General features: G+C 37.6%; 1 protein-coding gene and 1 long non-coding RNA gene across 2 annotated transcripts in view; one reads left to right on the plus strand and one right to left on the minus strand.

Annotated features, from left to right (window-relative positions):
* Positions 1-16,026, minus strand: part of PHKB (phosphorylase kinase regulatory subunit beta) — a 238,868-nt gene that overhangs the window by 43,027 nt on the left and 179,815 nt on the right. The window contains exons 16-17 of the mRNA XM_059152026.1: positions 4,777-4,832; positions 4,169-4,262 (exon numbers count right to left, since the gene is read on the minus strand). Coding sequence (XP_059008009.1) covers positions 4,169-4,262; positions 4,777-4,832 — 150 coding nt within the window. The remainder of the gene's footprint in view (positions 1-4,168; positions 4,263-4,776; positions 4,833-16,026) is intronic.
* On the plus strand, positions 6,631-11,834 carry LOC131818016 (uncharacterized). Its single transcript, XR_009348660.1, has 3 exons — positions 6,631-6,784; positions 9,629-9,720; positions 11,755-11,834. It is a non-coding gene; the product is annotated as an uncharacterized LOC131818016 (long non-coding RNA).

Below are 16,026 nucleotides of genomic sequence, written 5' to 3' on the forward strand. Positions count from 1 at the left end.
TTTTCTTTGAAACATAAAGCCAGGTTAGTCACCCTGCAGAAATAGTGGACCAAATTACTACCATTAATAGTGCGTAGGCCTTTTTAGTTACTCCCTTGAGTCAGAAAGTTCATCTTAAACTACTGTTTTCAAATATTTTATGGTTGAACTTTCCCATATATTTCATGGCTACTTGTATGTTCTATAAATTTTCCCACTTTTTTCCTTTTCTATTGGGTATTTTTCATTCTTTTTGATTTGTAAGAGAACTTGGTATATTAAGAATATTACCCTTTGTATAAATATTTTACCCAGTTTGCTCATCTTCAATGTTACAAAATGTGAGAATGACTGCAGAGTAGGTCAAACATCATTGCAGTATGCGGTATTTCAATCTAAACATTTCCCTACTAGGAAATTTCACAAGCACCTCCGATGTGCCAGGTTGTTATCCCGTCTTCAGCCCTATTTAGTTAAATTTGTCAATCATTTCCTTAAAGACTTTTTTAGTGCTGGCATTATTCTAAGAAGGGACTCTCACTCCAGTTGTAAACTGTTCTATTTGTTCTTCTAAAGATTTTGTTTATATCATTTTAAAAAGTTTAAATCTTAAATCCGTCTGGAATTTATTTTTCTATTTGATGAGAGGAGGAAATTTAACCTGTTTTCCCCTGAACTGCTTCAAATATGAACCTCACTGTACCTAAAATTAATGTCATCACCAGAAGTCTCTGGTCATTATGCTATTGTGTACACTCCCATGTCAGAGTTAGCTCGGTGTCTCCTTCTCCTTCTGCATTGCTATGTTCCTAGAGAACAGCTTCCTTGCAGCTGGTTGGCACTGTGCCTGGCACATAGCTGGTGCTCAGGAAATACCTGATAGAGGAATGAGGGAGCAACTGAATGTCCTCCTGAGCCACCCGGGCTCTGAATACTGACTCTGGAATAATGGCTCTCATTTTAAATAAAATCAACTGGCCAGAAAAAGTACCCTATAAGCATTAGGCTATATAGCTGCCCTGAAACTACAGCATTCTATGCTAGATGGAGTCCGCTTTCTCTCAAATATTTTCCAAATTTTCAGAAATGAATGTATGTCTAAGCTATTTTAGATTTCTTCTTTTGGACAGGTGATTAATTAACTATGTACAAGTTAAAATGTACTGACCTAGATTTCCTTTAAATACTACTGTGTTACAGTGATAGGTTTTTCCTTAATTTTCTGAACCAAGGTATAGTAGGTCTCTGACAATTGTGTAGAAAGACCTAGAATGCTCCCCACATTCCAGGGTGTGGATAAAACTGTCCCCACATTGTACACATCCACACCATTTAATCCACTGAAATAGCATATTGTAATGGCTAAACAACAGAACTTCATTCTAGATCACACTATATTCATCTCCCCATGAAGTGAATCACACCACAGTCGCCACATCATGAAACATTAACTACACACAGTATAAGCCCTGCTCTCAGCTGTCTGCTCTATCTCTTGAGTGAGCTGAAGGAAGGTACAACTCCTTAGAACAGAAAGATGAGCCACTGGCATAAGAACATGTGCATTAACTGAGATTGAAGGGCACACTTTTACTTCTAAAAGGTGGGCTTAGGGTGCCTGGGTGGCTCAGTTGGTTAAGCAACTGCCTTTGGCTCAGGTCATGATCCTGGAGTCCTGAGATCAAGTCCCGCTTTGGGCTCTCAGCTCTTTGGGGAGTCTGCTTCTCCTTCTGACCTTCTCCCCTCTCATGCTCTCTCTCACTCTCCCTCTTTCTCTCTTCCTCTCTCAAATAAATAAGTAAAATCTTTAAAAAAAAATAATAAAAGGTGGGTTTATCACTGAGTAATATATGGGACTATTGTAGACCTGAAACTAATACAATATTGTATGTTAACTACACGAGAATTAACTTTTTTTTAAAGATAAGCTTATAAGAAGCAATATACTAGGCAGTATATCTTAGAGGATGAATCCCAAAGAGCAGCTAGCTTGGAACATAAAGGCTGTAGCCACAGAGAATTTTCTATCTTGACACATGACTAGGGAAGTTGGACTCTTGGCCCCAAGTCTCATTTTACCCAAACCACATACCCATTTGTTCACACCATCTTTAAAACAACAAAACATAAAATAAGTCAGGTCCTTTTAGAACTCTTCACCTTACTCTTTCAATTTATTTTTTTATTTTTTTATTTTTTTTTGAGAGAGAGCACATTCGTGCGCACTAGTTGAGGGAAGGGGCAGATAGAGAGGGAGAGAGACAGAGAGAGAGAGATATTCTTAAGCAGTGTCCATGCCCAGTGCAGAGCCTGACTCGGGGCTCAATCCATGACCCTGAGATCATGACCTGAGCTGAAACAAAGAGCTGGACACTTAACCGGCTGAGCCACCCAGGTGCCCCAAGTCTTCACCTTAGTCTAAATTGAATGCTTCCTAGCACCTCCACAGCACCTTGTTAAACATCTATTATAGCATGAATCTAGGTGGATTGTAATTAACTATTTTTCCTGTCATACCAATAGACTCAGAGTTTACTGAGAACAGGGACAGAGCACAGAGCCATTTTATCTGAGTGTCCCACACAAAATTCTGCACATAGCAGGTGTTCACTAATCAATGGATGCATAAAATGTCACATTTAAGTCATTTAAAGCCATGTTTATCTTTAAAATATTGACTGCATATTGTCTGGTGGAGTACAGATTCACCGAAGATTTAAAAAAAAATTGCAATATAAATTAGGCTTGAAAAAAATGGAGTCAAGTTTATTTGCTTTGAGCACATGTTTATCAAAGAGTAATAATCTTTGTTACTATTCTCTGGAGCTTTCAGTGAAGAACCATAAAAAGTATATCAGCAAATGTAGCCAGTAATAATATAGTGTTAGAGACTTAGATTTTCCCCACTTCATGCTGCCTCCTCTCCTTGCCTTGTGAATCCTCTGGTCCCTCTCCTCTTCTACCACAAAGCCCATTTATTTACATGTTGGCATGATTTCAAAGTGTTACCTACTCTAGGGATCCTTGAATTGTCAGCCTTATCTCTTTAATCAGAGGGGATAAGAGCTCTAAATTTGTTAGAAGAGGTTTAAGAGCCCTCAAAGAGCTAGTACTCAGGGTGATCTGACACCCAGGTTCTGGTTTTGTTGCCCTTGGACAAAGTCCTGTCCAATCAGCAGTGACGCTCTAAGGCCCTGCCTTCTCCCATGCAAAGTACACTTCTCTTCTCTAAGCTTGAATTCCTTGTTGTAGCATTAAGGCTTTGACCACAAATGGTTATATCAACCTAACTGAGCTAACCTTGATTATTTGAGAGACGAAATTCTAAACACTTACATCAAACACTTCAGAGTTTGTTCCTGTATTGTTTTTAACAATTACTATGTAGAAGTGATGGCTTATAAATAACTAGTGGAATTGGGTTCCCTGCTCAGTGGGGAGTCTGTTTCTCCCTCCTTCTCTACCCTTCCCCCCCTGCTCATGCACACACACACTTTCTCTCTAGCTCTCTCTCAAATAAATAAAATCTTTAAAAATAAATAAGTAAGTAAATAAATAAATAACTGATGGAAGTCAACAATTTCCTGTCACTAATGGGCAGGAATATTCCTAAACAGGCATTTCTGAATTCTTCTGCAGAGTATTACATGCAAAAGGCCCCCAAAATCACCCTTTACTCCAATCTAAATAGGTACATAACAACATTAAGAATGAACTCAGCTGTTACTTTGACACCGAGCAAACCAGAAAGGTGAGAATTACTTCAGACCCCAAATAAGTAAGGCAAAAGAAAAATGGAAGTAGTTATTACCAATAAATATTTCAATGAGAAATTTTGTTTAATAGTTAATGTAAGGGAAAATTACCAAGTCCAGTATAAATGTTAATTTTAAACACAAGGCACTAAAATTCAGGTTAATTTGTTATTTAAATGTTCAGTCTAGTTCAGTAATCGATTTTAGAAGTAAGAATCAATAGACCTATGAATATAATGTATACACACAATGCAAGGGTTTTTTAGTAACAATGTCTGATAAGGTAGGTTTCTCAACTGAATGAGAAAGACTTCTGGATTAATGACTCTATTTCAGAATCAGATTTTAACTATGCTACCTGACTGTAAACTAAGTCTAATCTTCATGCTCTAGTACCTCTACAAAATTGACAGTAAAGAAGTAGAATCACTTACTTTCACCAGCTCCTGCTGAGCCCAAATCTGAATAGGTTCTACCTGTTGAGGAGTTTGAGTCTGAATACCATATGTGTTGAGGAAAACTTGAAGGCTAAAAAACACAGGGAAAAAGGGAAGAGACATTTTTAGGCAATGCACGTAGAGTGTAGAGAACGGTGGAGGAGGAGGTGGGGAGGAAGGAGACTATGCTAGCTTGGAGAACATTTTAATTTATTAATGTGAGCAATATGCCATCTGTGCTGGGATCCAGAGGCCCCCTGGAGTTCCTTACTAGGCATCAGGTGGGAGCTCTGGGGGCTGGCAGAAAGAGCAAGCACTGATTTGGGGAACTCCCAGTATCTGTGGCACTAACTCCTCTGAACTACACCCCAGGCAACACTGGCACAGGTCACACAGTCTTTAATATTCACATCAACTAAAACAAAATTATTTTAAACATGAAAGCAATGTTGTTCTGGCACTTAAAGTGACATTAATGACTCCTTGAAACCCTGTCAAGGGGTCTGTGAAATTCATCTCTACCACATACTCAATATTGTAACATAAAGCAATAAGCCCCCTCTCCTTCCTCCCAAAGGAACACACCACCCATCCGGATTTCATACCGTTGGCTTTCTGCTATGAGTGCTACATGAACAACCAAATCATTTTCCAGTGGGCCCTGTAATATAGAATAAGGGAGGGGGGAGAAAAATTTTAAAAGATCTGGCCATCATCAGCTACAATGAGAATCAAGGACAGTATTAACTATCTCTAATCAGTTCATTAAAATGATGGACACCTACTGGCTCCATGCAGTCACCTCTCTTTCCTTGCTCTCCACTGCCTACTAATCAATTTGATGGTGTAGACAGAGTAATGGAACACCAAGGAACAGAAAGCTATAAATCTCACCCTTACCAGAGGGGCTAGCCTGTCAGGCCTATTTTGAATGATGCATAAGAGTACTTTTGGGACTGAGAGTCATTTTCCATCATTTAACTCTGAAGGGAAGAGAACGAACTAAAAATAAAAACCCAACTTATGCATTCTCTGTAAAATAATGACTGTGAGTTAAAATTGTTCATTTGACATCTTAACCACATATAAGGCTATTCTCTTTCTTGTTAGCTAATTTTCCTTTGGCACCATATATATCAAAATAGCTTTATTCTAATATATAGTTCCTATAGTAGAGAATGAACTACCCAGTTGACTATGTAATTAACACTGTTCATTAAATACAAGCTGTTGGGCTTAATAGTTCTAATCAAAGATACTGTTGGATATTTGTTACTCTTTTTGTGCATGTGTGGAAACAATTCACTATAGCATATATTACACATTGTTAAAATGAACCCAATTTTGAGCCTGTATTAATTAACAGAGAACATTAAGAAGCATCAATAAATTACAGTATTAAGAAGCTCTGAAAATACTGATCAAATGTAATTTCTTCATAGTAATGAATCCAACATTCCATTCCCAATAGTAAGCTGTAAAATGTCTGATTTACCATCAGTCAGTTCCCCTCCATGGTATTCAATATGTCACTAGAATTTATGTATGATGGAAAGCAAGAAACACCAGAATACATATATCAGCAGTAAATATCATACATTCAAAAGGATGGTTCCCAGAATCATCGTGAAAATGCCATTTTGGGAAGACTTCCATGTGATTTAAATGAATATATAAGAGAAAATATGATACAACAACCCAACAAAAATAAATACACATTAAAAATGCCATAAATTCTATTTTTATTTGATAAAGACCTTAAAAGTTAATGTTACTTAGGAGGATGAGAAAAAAAATTAATATTCACAGTCTCATCAAGATCTCTAACACCAAATGAATACATTAAGCCTACTTCTCTCTGATGAAATCTAGTATTTACTTCATCAAAAGAAGTAACCTTAGAGTGGGCAAATTACTCATAATCTTCAGGACAATTAGGGATTATTAAATAAAAAGCAAGTGAATACATATACAAGAATGCAGATAACATTTCAATAACAATAAATAAGGTAGTTTATAGATTAGGATTGGCAAATTGGTATCTTTTTTTTTTGAATCACAGACCTTTTAGGATAATGTTGTTTCCATTGGTATGACAGAGTACTCAGATCTAAAATGCCCACAACACTAAGTATTTAGTTAGGGGACTATTAGTGGCTGAAGAATTTTTTCATTGTAAAAACTCAGCATTTCAGAAAGTTACAACTCAAAAACTTTCTGTGATGATCTTAGGCCTTTGCCATAGCCCAAGTGGGACACTGCACCCCACTTCTACCCCAGAAAGAATTCAGCATGGGTATTCTCACCCATATAATAATAACCACTGCCCTTATCTCGGAGAATTGCTGAGGATTTAGGGAGGGAACAAAGTGCTAGGCACAGTATTGACACCTAACAAAAATAAAGACACTAATACTTACTGCAGTTGCATTTACTGTTTTTACATCTATTCTAGAACACCTGTTCCTCTCTTCCTTGTTGAGGTTTGCTTTAATACCTAAGTCACCCTAGGCTTCTACCATTCTAAGACATGAAGACCATCTATTACTCCATTTTTATATGGCTAGTTCTTCCCCCAAAGAATTCCAAACATCTTTTAAAAGAAATCCTCAGGTAAGTTACCACTTTTTAATTTTCTCTCCTTCTATTCTCAAACACAGACTATAGCTATCTTCTTACTTTTTACCTTTCTTGCCTCTATAATTCTGTATTCTGCCATCTAACCTACTTTGCCTTTAGAGACTGAAAACCTCATACTTAAGTCCTTGGTTTCTACTCATTGGATTTCTTTCTCTTTCTTTGTCTCTCTCTCACCAAACTCAATTACTCTGGGAGTTAAAATTATGACCTCTAAGCAGATCATTTCATATTTATATTTCTAGTCCTGAACTTTCTCTTGAGTTCTAGTGCCCATATTTTTAACTTTCTGGACATTTTCTCCTGGCTATTTCCAAAGTTAAAAGTTCCAGAACTCAACTCCTCACTGACCCTACCTCCACCCTAAACAGGCTCACTCTAGCTCAAAATCACCTTTCACTCCTGTTTTTTACCCTCCAAATCCAATTTGTCACCAAAATCCTGTTAATCTTTCCCTCAAAAAGTATGAACCTTCTTTTCTTGAATCTTTTTTCATTTCTGTAGCAGTATTCAGGATTGGAAAGTACTAACCACAGCAACAAACACTTCAACAAAACACTCAACAGTCTATGTGCAAGGCACTGTTCTAACAAACCATTATTTCCATTTTCCAGATTAAAAAAAACTGAGGCAAAGAAAGCTTAAGTAACTTATCCAAGGATATGGAGCTAGCTAACAGAAGAGCTAGAATTCAGACACAGGCAATTTGACAGCAGCATCTTTGCTCATATTCAGTTATTCTGCCTCTCAGAGATGGAAAAGGGGCAGATGTTAAAAAGAAAAGATCCACATACAAATCCAATCTTATCACTTGATCCTGTATGATCCAGGTCATCTAATGGATGCCTTCAATTTGCCATGAACAAGACTGAACCACTGAATTCCATCCCTAAAACCACTCATCATCAAAGTATTTATTTCTTTAAGGTCCCACACTATGTGCTCATTTGATCTGGCCAAAACCATGTAAATCATTCTTGATTCCTTTTTCCTTCAAACCATCCAGACAACAACAATATCAAAAGATAAGTTATTAAGCACCATGTAACCACCATCATAACACCCATACTAGGTAGGTAACTATTATTCTTATTTACTAATGAGACAACTGAGGCATGGAGTTGTTTAAAAAAAAACTTAGCTAACATCACACAGATAATAAGTGGCAAAGGGGGAATCCAAATCTGGGCAGTCTCCTCTATCTCTTAAACACTATAGTATCTGCCTCTCAAAGGTGCTACTAATTCATCAGTCATATTGGTTCTACCTCTAAAGCATGTCTCAAACACGCCACCTCTGTCCACCTTCACTGCTGCGACCACCCTACTCAAAGTTGCCATGATCTTTCACTTGATCAGTTAACAGTTGTAACTACCTCAGTCTTACCCCACCATTCACAGCAGTCCATTCTGCCAACAGCAATGAGAATTTTTTTCTCAAAAAGTGTAAATCATACCATCTCACCACCAGCTCATTCCATCCTACTCCCATGCAAACATATATACATACCCTGTTTATAACTCTCCAGTGGTTTCCTTTTGCCCACAGAATATGAACCAAACTGCTTCCTATGTCCTACCATGGCTTGCATGATCTAGCTCTGGCCTACCTCTTCTTTCTCATTCTCCCTCCTTTCCTTTACCACGTTTTAGCCCCAATGGATTCTGTCTGTCCCTTGAACAAGCCAGCTGTGTTCCTATCACAGGGCCTTTACACTTGCAGAACTTCTGTCTGGAATGTTTTTCCTTCCCAATTGTTTTGTGAATGCCCTCTTGTTATGCAGGTCTCAACCATTATCCCTTCCTCAGAAAGGTCTTCTCTCTCTACCACAGCCCGCCCCTCTCTATCATTTTATCTTATTTTGTCTACTTCTTAGTATTTATCAGCTCCAGAAATTATATTGCATTATTTATTTAAATGTTCAATGTTATTCATTCCCACTAGAAAGCAACTCCCTGAGGACAGGAACTTTGATCTATTGTCTCCATTGCTATGTCCTCATTGCCTAAAACAGTACCTGAGCATATAGCTGGTGCCTACTACTTGATGAATGACTGCTCAGGAAAGTTTCTCAATTATGTGTTTATCTGTAAAGTGGGAATAATGATATGTAAGCTGCCTAACACGGAGGGGGGAAATCAAACAAAAGAGGGCATGTAATACATTTACAAACTGATCTGCTAAACACATGATATCTATACTATTTATTCTGCCATTCTCTGCTAAGCTTCCCTTGCTAAGCCTCCCTTTCTTCACTGGTAAACTGGAATAATAAAAGTATCTACTTCATAGGATTATGAGGATAATACAGAGCACATAGAAGCATTTAACACACTGTCTGACATATCCTCCTAAGTGTTCAAAAAACTTTAGCCTTCTCATCAACCCCAGAAATACAACCATAATTCTGAGTGATTGTAATATGCTTCCTCAACTTTCTGCTTCATACTTGCATCTGCCCATCTTCTGTATTTTATAGTCAGGTTAATTTTCTCATGTCAGTGATTTACATAACAGAAGTGGTCAAAAAATACTTGTTGAATGAATGAAGACAAGAAACGAAAGATGGGTGAGTAAACATATATTTATGTAATGTTTAGGTTATCACTTCTTACTCTAAAACCAGTGTTTCCCAAATAAAGGTCCAACTTCCAAAAGACCTTTACAATATAACCACTACCTATGGCTCCCTATTTATCTCCCATCTGTTTGCCTAAGAGCGTGCCACTAAAAACAGTCACTCCTATCCATCTCAAGTTTCTATCTACTGTCCTTCTATACTTCAACATTTTAATTGCTCCTTTGTTCCTGTCTATCCAGATCCTGACCCACTCTTTCAACATAGTCTCCTCCATAAACTTGCCAAACATCAGGGTGTCCAGATATCTTCTGTTCCCCATCAGCAAATGCAGGTAATGTTTGTATGAGTTACTTGATGATACTCATATTGTCTCATTGAAAGGCTTTTTGCATGCTTATAAGCAGTCTGTACAGAATGAACTACAGAGTGAACCCCTTGAGGGGCCCCTCATGCTCACTTTTCTTACCTCGCTTGTATACAATACCTTATATTAAAATAAAGACTGTTGGTGCTCATTTGGTGGTCTGAAAGAAGAATCTCGTTTTTAAAGTACTGTTGTTTATATTTATTAACAATATATAAATCATCCCTTAAATATACAAAACAGATGTTTGCAAATACAAACAGTATATTTTTAACAAAGGAAAATAATCATAATTTGGTGTACATGTATTTATATAAACTATCAAAGGATGTACACAGGTCATCTTAATCACATGACTGAAGACCAACAACCTGTGGTTAGAAATATTCTGATTTAAACTTCTGTTTTTACGGGGCGCCTGGGTGGCTCAGTGGGTTAAAGCCTCTGCCTTCGGCTCAGGTTATAATCCCAGGGTCCTGGGATCAAGCCCCGCATCGCACCGGGCTCTCTGCTCAGCAGGGAGCTTGCTTCCTCCTCTCTCTCTCTGCCTGCCTCTCTGTCTACTTGTCATCTCTGTCTGTCAAATAAATAAATAAATAATCTTAAAAAAAAAAAAAAAAACTTCCGTTTTTACAAATGAATCAAGTCAGGTTTAAAATTTTTTTTTTTACTCTGAAAAAAAACCACATAACACAAAATTTAGCATCTTCACCATGTTTAAGTGTACCGTAGTAGAAGAGGAATTTTTACACTGTAACTCATCTTGCTAAAAATTTAAAACTACGGTAATTAAAACACTGCAGGTACATCTGTCTAGATTCTAGTTTTTAAATTACCCAAATCAGGTCAAAGCAGCAAAGCTAGGAGATCTGCAGCTGGGAACTATAAATAAAACAGTGTAATACAACTTTCAAAGGTTATACAGAGAAACTTTAATGTGAAAGTGCCTTGATGGTTTCCTTCCCCTTTTCTTCTTTCAATTTAATTTTTTCAATAGGTAATTAATTCATATGGTTCAAAATTTCAAAATTATTCAAGTTTTCAATGAAGTGTCTCTCCTTCCTACCTGTGGCCCCAGCATCCAGCCAGTTCCCCACTGTCTACCAACCAGGTAATTGCTAGGATTATTTAATGCCCCTTGCCAGAGTTTACATAGAAAAGCAAACATTTACATTCTTATTTTCTCATACTTTTCAGATGAAAAACAGCATATTATCAGCTACTTTCCCACTAAGTAATTACATATCATGATGTACTTTTTATATATTAGTATATAGAACACAACCTCATTTTTTTGTTATAGCTCCTTGGTATTCCCTTTTATCAATGTACCTTCTTATTAATGTCATCTTTACACATCTTTTATCATTTAAGGCTAGTCAACATTTGCAACAAATCTCTGGACAGGGTTATGGTGGATTTTATATATGGAATCATTAAATATCAGGTTTCAATTTTGCTTATAAAAGCAGAACGCACTTAACCTAAATCATTCATAGGCATTCCTATCACTGGATTATTTGGGTCACTAGAAGACAGCTATCAGAAAAAATCAGTAGGATTCAATTTTGGGAGGGAAACAGTAAAAAGAGTTTGAATATTTTCTAGGAGAAAGCACAGAAAGATGCACAGATGTCCTTTTATAGGCATATCTCATTTTATTGCAGTTCCCTTTGCTGCATTTTGCAGATGATTAAGTTTTTTACGAATTGAAGGTTTGTGGCAACCCTATATAGAGTGAGACTATTGGCATCATTTTTTCAACAGCATTTGCTTACTTCATGTCTCTGTGTCACATTTTGGTAATTCTCACAATATTTTAAACTTTTTCATTTTTATCATACTTGTTATGCTGATCTGTGATCAGTGATCTTTGATGTTATGATTAAAATTGTTTTAGGGTGTCACAAACCTACCCATAAAAGCCAGCTAATGTAACTGACAAATGTTGTGTGCGTTCTCATTTACACCGACTGGCCCATTCTCTCTCTCTCTCCTCAGGCTTCCCTATTTCCCAAGACACAACAACGTTGAAATCCAGCCAATATATAACCCTATAATGGCCTCTAAGTGTGGAAGTGAAAAGAAGTCTCATGTTTCTCATTTAAAATCAAAAGCTAGAAGTGATTAAGTTCTGTGAGGAAGGCATATCAAAAACCAGGACAGGCTAAGAGCTAGGCTTCAGTTAGTCAAGTTGTGGAGGCAAAGGAAAAGTTCTTGAGGGCAATAAAAAGTGCTATGCCAGTGAACACACACATGATCTGAAAGTGAAACACCCTTATTGGTGATATGGAGAAAGTTTCAGTGGTTTAGATAGATCGAACCAGTCATAGCATTCCCTACACCAAAACTTAATTCAGAGCAAGGCCCTAACTCTCATCAATTCTATGAAGGCAGAGAAAGGTGAGGAAGCTGCAGGAGACATTTGAAGCTAGCCGAGATTGGTTTATGAGGTTTAGGGAAAGAAACCATCTTTATTACATCAAAGTGTAAAGTGAACAGCAAGTGCTGATATAGAAGTTGCAGCGAGTTTTCTGGAGGATCTAGCTAAGATAATTAATAAAGATGGCTACAACAAACAACAGATTTTCAATGTAGATAAAACAGCCTTCTATTGGAGGAAAATGCCATCTAGAACTTTCAAACCTAGAGAGAAGCCATTGCCTGGCTTCAAAGCTCCAAATGACAGGCTGACTCTTTTGTTAGAAGCTAATGCAACTGATGACTTTAAACTGAAGCCAATGTTCATTTACCATTCTGAAAATCTTAGGGTCCTTAAGAATTATACTAAGTCTACTCTGCCTGTGCTCTATAAATGGAACAACAAAAGCTTGATGACAGCCCATCTGTTTACAACATTGTTTATTGAATATTTTAAGCTCATCGTTGATATCTACAGCACAGAAGAAAAGATTCCTTTCAAAATATAACTGCTCATTGACTGTGTACCTAGTCATCCAAGATCTCTGATGAAGATGTACAATGAGATTAATGTTTCCATGTCTGCTAACTCAACATTCATTCTACAGCCCATCAAAGAGTAATTTCGACCTTCAAGTTTTACTTAAATACATTTGTTAAGATTCTAATAGAGGCCACAAATAGGGATTCTCTGATGGGTCTGGGCAAAGTAGATTGAAAACCTTCTGGAAAAGATCCACCATACTAGATGCCAACAAGAAAATTGATGATTCATGGGAAGAGGTCAAAATATCAACATCAACAGGAGTTTGGAAGAAGCTCATTCCAATTTTCAAAGATAACTTGGAGGGGTTTAAGACCTCAGTGGAGGAAGTATCTGCAGATGTGGTGGAAAGAGCAAGAAAAGTAGAATTAGAAGTGGAGCCTGGAGGTGTGACTAAATTGCTGTAATCTCAAGACAAAACTTTAATGGATAAGGAGTTGCTTCTTATGGATAAAAAGAAAGTGGTTTGTTTTTTTTTTTTAAGGATTTTATTTATTTATTTGACAGACAGATTACAAGTAGGCAGAGAGGCAGGCAGAGAGAGAGGAGGAAGCAGGTTCCCCGCCGAGCAGAGAGCCAGATGTGGGGCTCGATCCCAGGACCCCGGGACTGTGACCTGAGCCGAAGGCAGAGGCCTCAACCCACTGAGCCACCCAGGCGCCCCGAAAGTGGTTTTTTGAAATGAAATCTACTCCTGGTGAAGATACTATGAAGACTATTCAAATGACAACAAAGAATTTAGAATGTTACATAAACTTAATTGATAAAGCATCAGCAGGGTTTGAGAGGACTGACCCCAATTCTGAAAGAAGTTCTCTTATGAGTAAAATGCTACCAAATACATTACACAGAAATCATTTATGAAAGAGACAATGTGGCAAACCCCATTATTGTCTCAGTTTAAGAAATAGCTATACTCACCCCAACCTTCAGCAACCACCAGTTTATTTTTTTTTTATTTTTAATTTTTCAGCGTAACAGTATTCATTATTTTTGCACCACACCCAGTGCTCCATGCAATCTGTGCCCTCTCCGATACCCACCACCTGGTTCCCCCAACCTCCCACCGCCCTGCCCCTTCAAAACCCTCAGATTGTTTTTCAGAGTCCATAGTCTCTCATGGTTCACCTCCCCTTCCAATTTTCCCCAAATCCCTTCTCCTCTCTAACTCCCCATGTCCTCCATGCTATTTGTTATGCTCCACAAATAAGTGAAACCATAGGATAATTGACTCTCTCTGCTTGACTTATTTCACTCAGCATAATCTCTTCCAGTCCCGTCCATGTTGCTACAAAAGTTGGGTATTCATCCTTTCTGATGGAGGCATAATACTCCATAGTGTATATGGACCACATCTTCCTTATCCATTAGTCCGTTGAAGGGCATCTTGGTTCTTTCCATAGTTTGGCAACTGTGGCCATTGCTGCTATAAACATTGGGGTACAGATGGCCCTTCTTTTCACGACATCTGTATCTTTGGGGTAAATACCCAGTAGTGCAATTGCAGGGTCATAGGGAAGCTCTATTTTTAATTTCTTGAGGAATCTTCACACTATTCTCCAAAGTGGCTGCACCAACTTGCATTCCCACCAACAGTATAAGAGGGTTCCCCTTTCTCCACATCCTCTCCAACACATAGCAACCACCACTTTAATTAGGAAGCAGCCATCAAGATCAAGGCAAGACCTTCTATCAGTAAGAAGATTATGACTCGCTAAAAAGTTCAAATGCTGGTCATGGTTTTTTTAGCAATAAAGTATTTTTTTTATACCACATCTTCTTGATCCATTCATCTGTTGATGGACATCTAGGTTCTTTCCATAGTTTGGCTATTGTGGACATTGCTGCTATAAACATTCGGGTGCACGTGCCCCTTTGGATCACTACGTTTGTATCTTTAGGGTAAATACCCAATAGTGCAATTGCTGGGTCATAGGGCAGTTCTATTTTCAACATTTTGAGGAACCTCCATGCTGTTTTCCAGAGTGGCTGCACCAGCTTGCATTCCCACCAACAGTGGAGGAGGGTTCCCCTTTCTCCGCATCCTCGCCAGCATCTGTCATTTCCTGAGTTATTTTAGCCATTCTGACTGGTGTGAGGTGATATCTCATTGTGGTTATGATTTGTATTTCCCTGATGCCAAGTGATATGGAGCACTTTTTCATGTTCATTGTTTTAGACATATTGCTATTATACTATTAACAGACTATAGTATAGTATAAACATAACTTTTATATGCACTGGCAAACCAAAACTTCATTTGACTTGCTTTATTGAGATATTTGGTTTATTGCAATAGTCTGAAGTCAAAACCACAGTATTTCCAAGGTACGACTGCATAACTAATTAATGGAAATAACACAAGAGTTTATTAGTAAGATTTATATTATCATGTTATTGATTATATTTATTTTTCAGTATAGCTTAGAATGTCAAAAAATTAAAATATCTTGATAGCCTGCTGTTAAAGATGTATTATTTAAGGTCTATGTTATATAGTGTCACAAGAATTCCCATATTGTAAGATCAGAAAACCAATAAGGAAATAGGTGAAATAATTTGTCAAAAGTCATATGTATAGCCAGTGATAGAGCTTAAACCTGACTGCAGGTATGTGTAAGTCCAAAGTCACAAAGTCAGCAAGGCACATGTCATAGCATGTATTTCATAGATTATATACTGACTGCTGTTGTGGTTTGTATTAGGATTCTCCAGAGAAGGAGAACTGATAGGGTGTATATGTGTGAATAAAGGGCAGAAAAAGATTTACTATAAAGAATTGATTCAGGCAATTACAGTGTCTGCTAAGTTCCCAGACCCACAGGTTGAATCAGCAGGTAGAAGACCAAGGAGAGTTGATGGTATAGTTCATCTGAAGGCCAGGAGGCTCAATACCCATTTCAAATCCAGAAGCAGGAAAAAAGCTGATCTCCCAGTTTAAGGCCATCAGGCAGGGAAAATCCTCTCTTGCTCAGGGAAGAGTCACTTCTCTGTTCTACTCAGGCATTCATAGATAAAGCCCACCCAGATGAGGGAAAGCAATCTGACTTGCTCAGTCTATTGATTTAAATGTTAGTCTTCTCCCCAAATACCCTTACTCTCATCTAGAACATTTGATCAAATATTTGGCACTGTGTGTCCCAATAAAGTTGACACAAAAAAATAAAATCATGGGGGCAAAGTGGCATGCAAAAACCTTGCAACCCACCAACAGTCCATTTTCATCCACTTTAGATCACGTTTTTAAGAAAACTCAACTCTAAGTTTGTCTACAAAACCTATGTTCTTATTGCTTTTTGATAAAATAT

Source organism: Mustela lutreola, chromosome 16 (assembly GCF_030435805.1).
Source record: "Mustela lutreola isolate mMusLut2 chromosome 16, mMusLut2.pri, whole genome shotgun sequence".
Taxonomy (NCBI): domain Eukaryota; kingdom Metazoa; phylum Chordata; class Mammalia; order Carnivora; family Mustelidae; genus Mustela; species Mustela lutreola.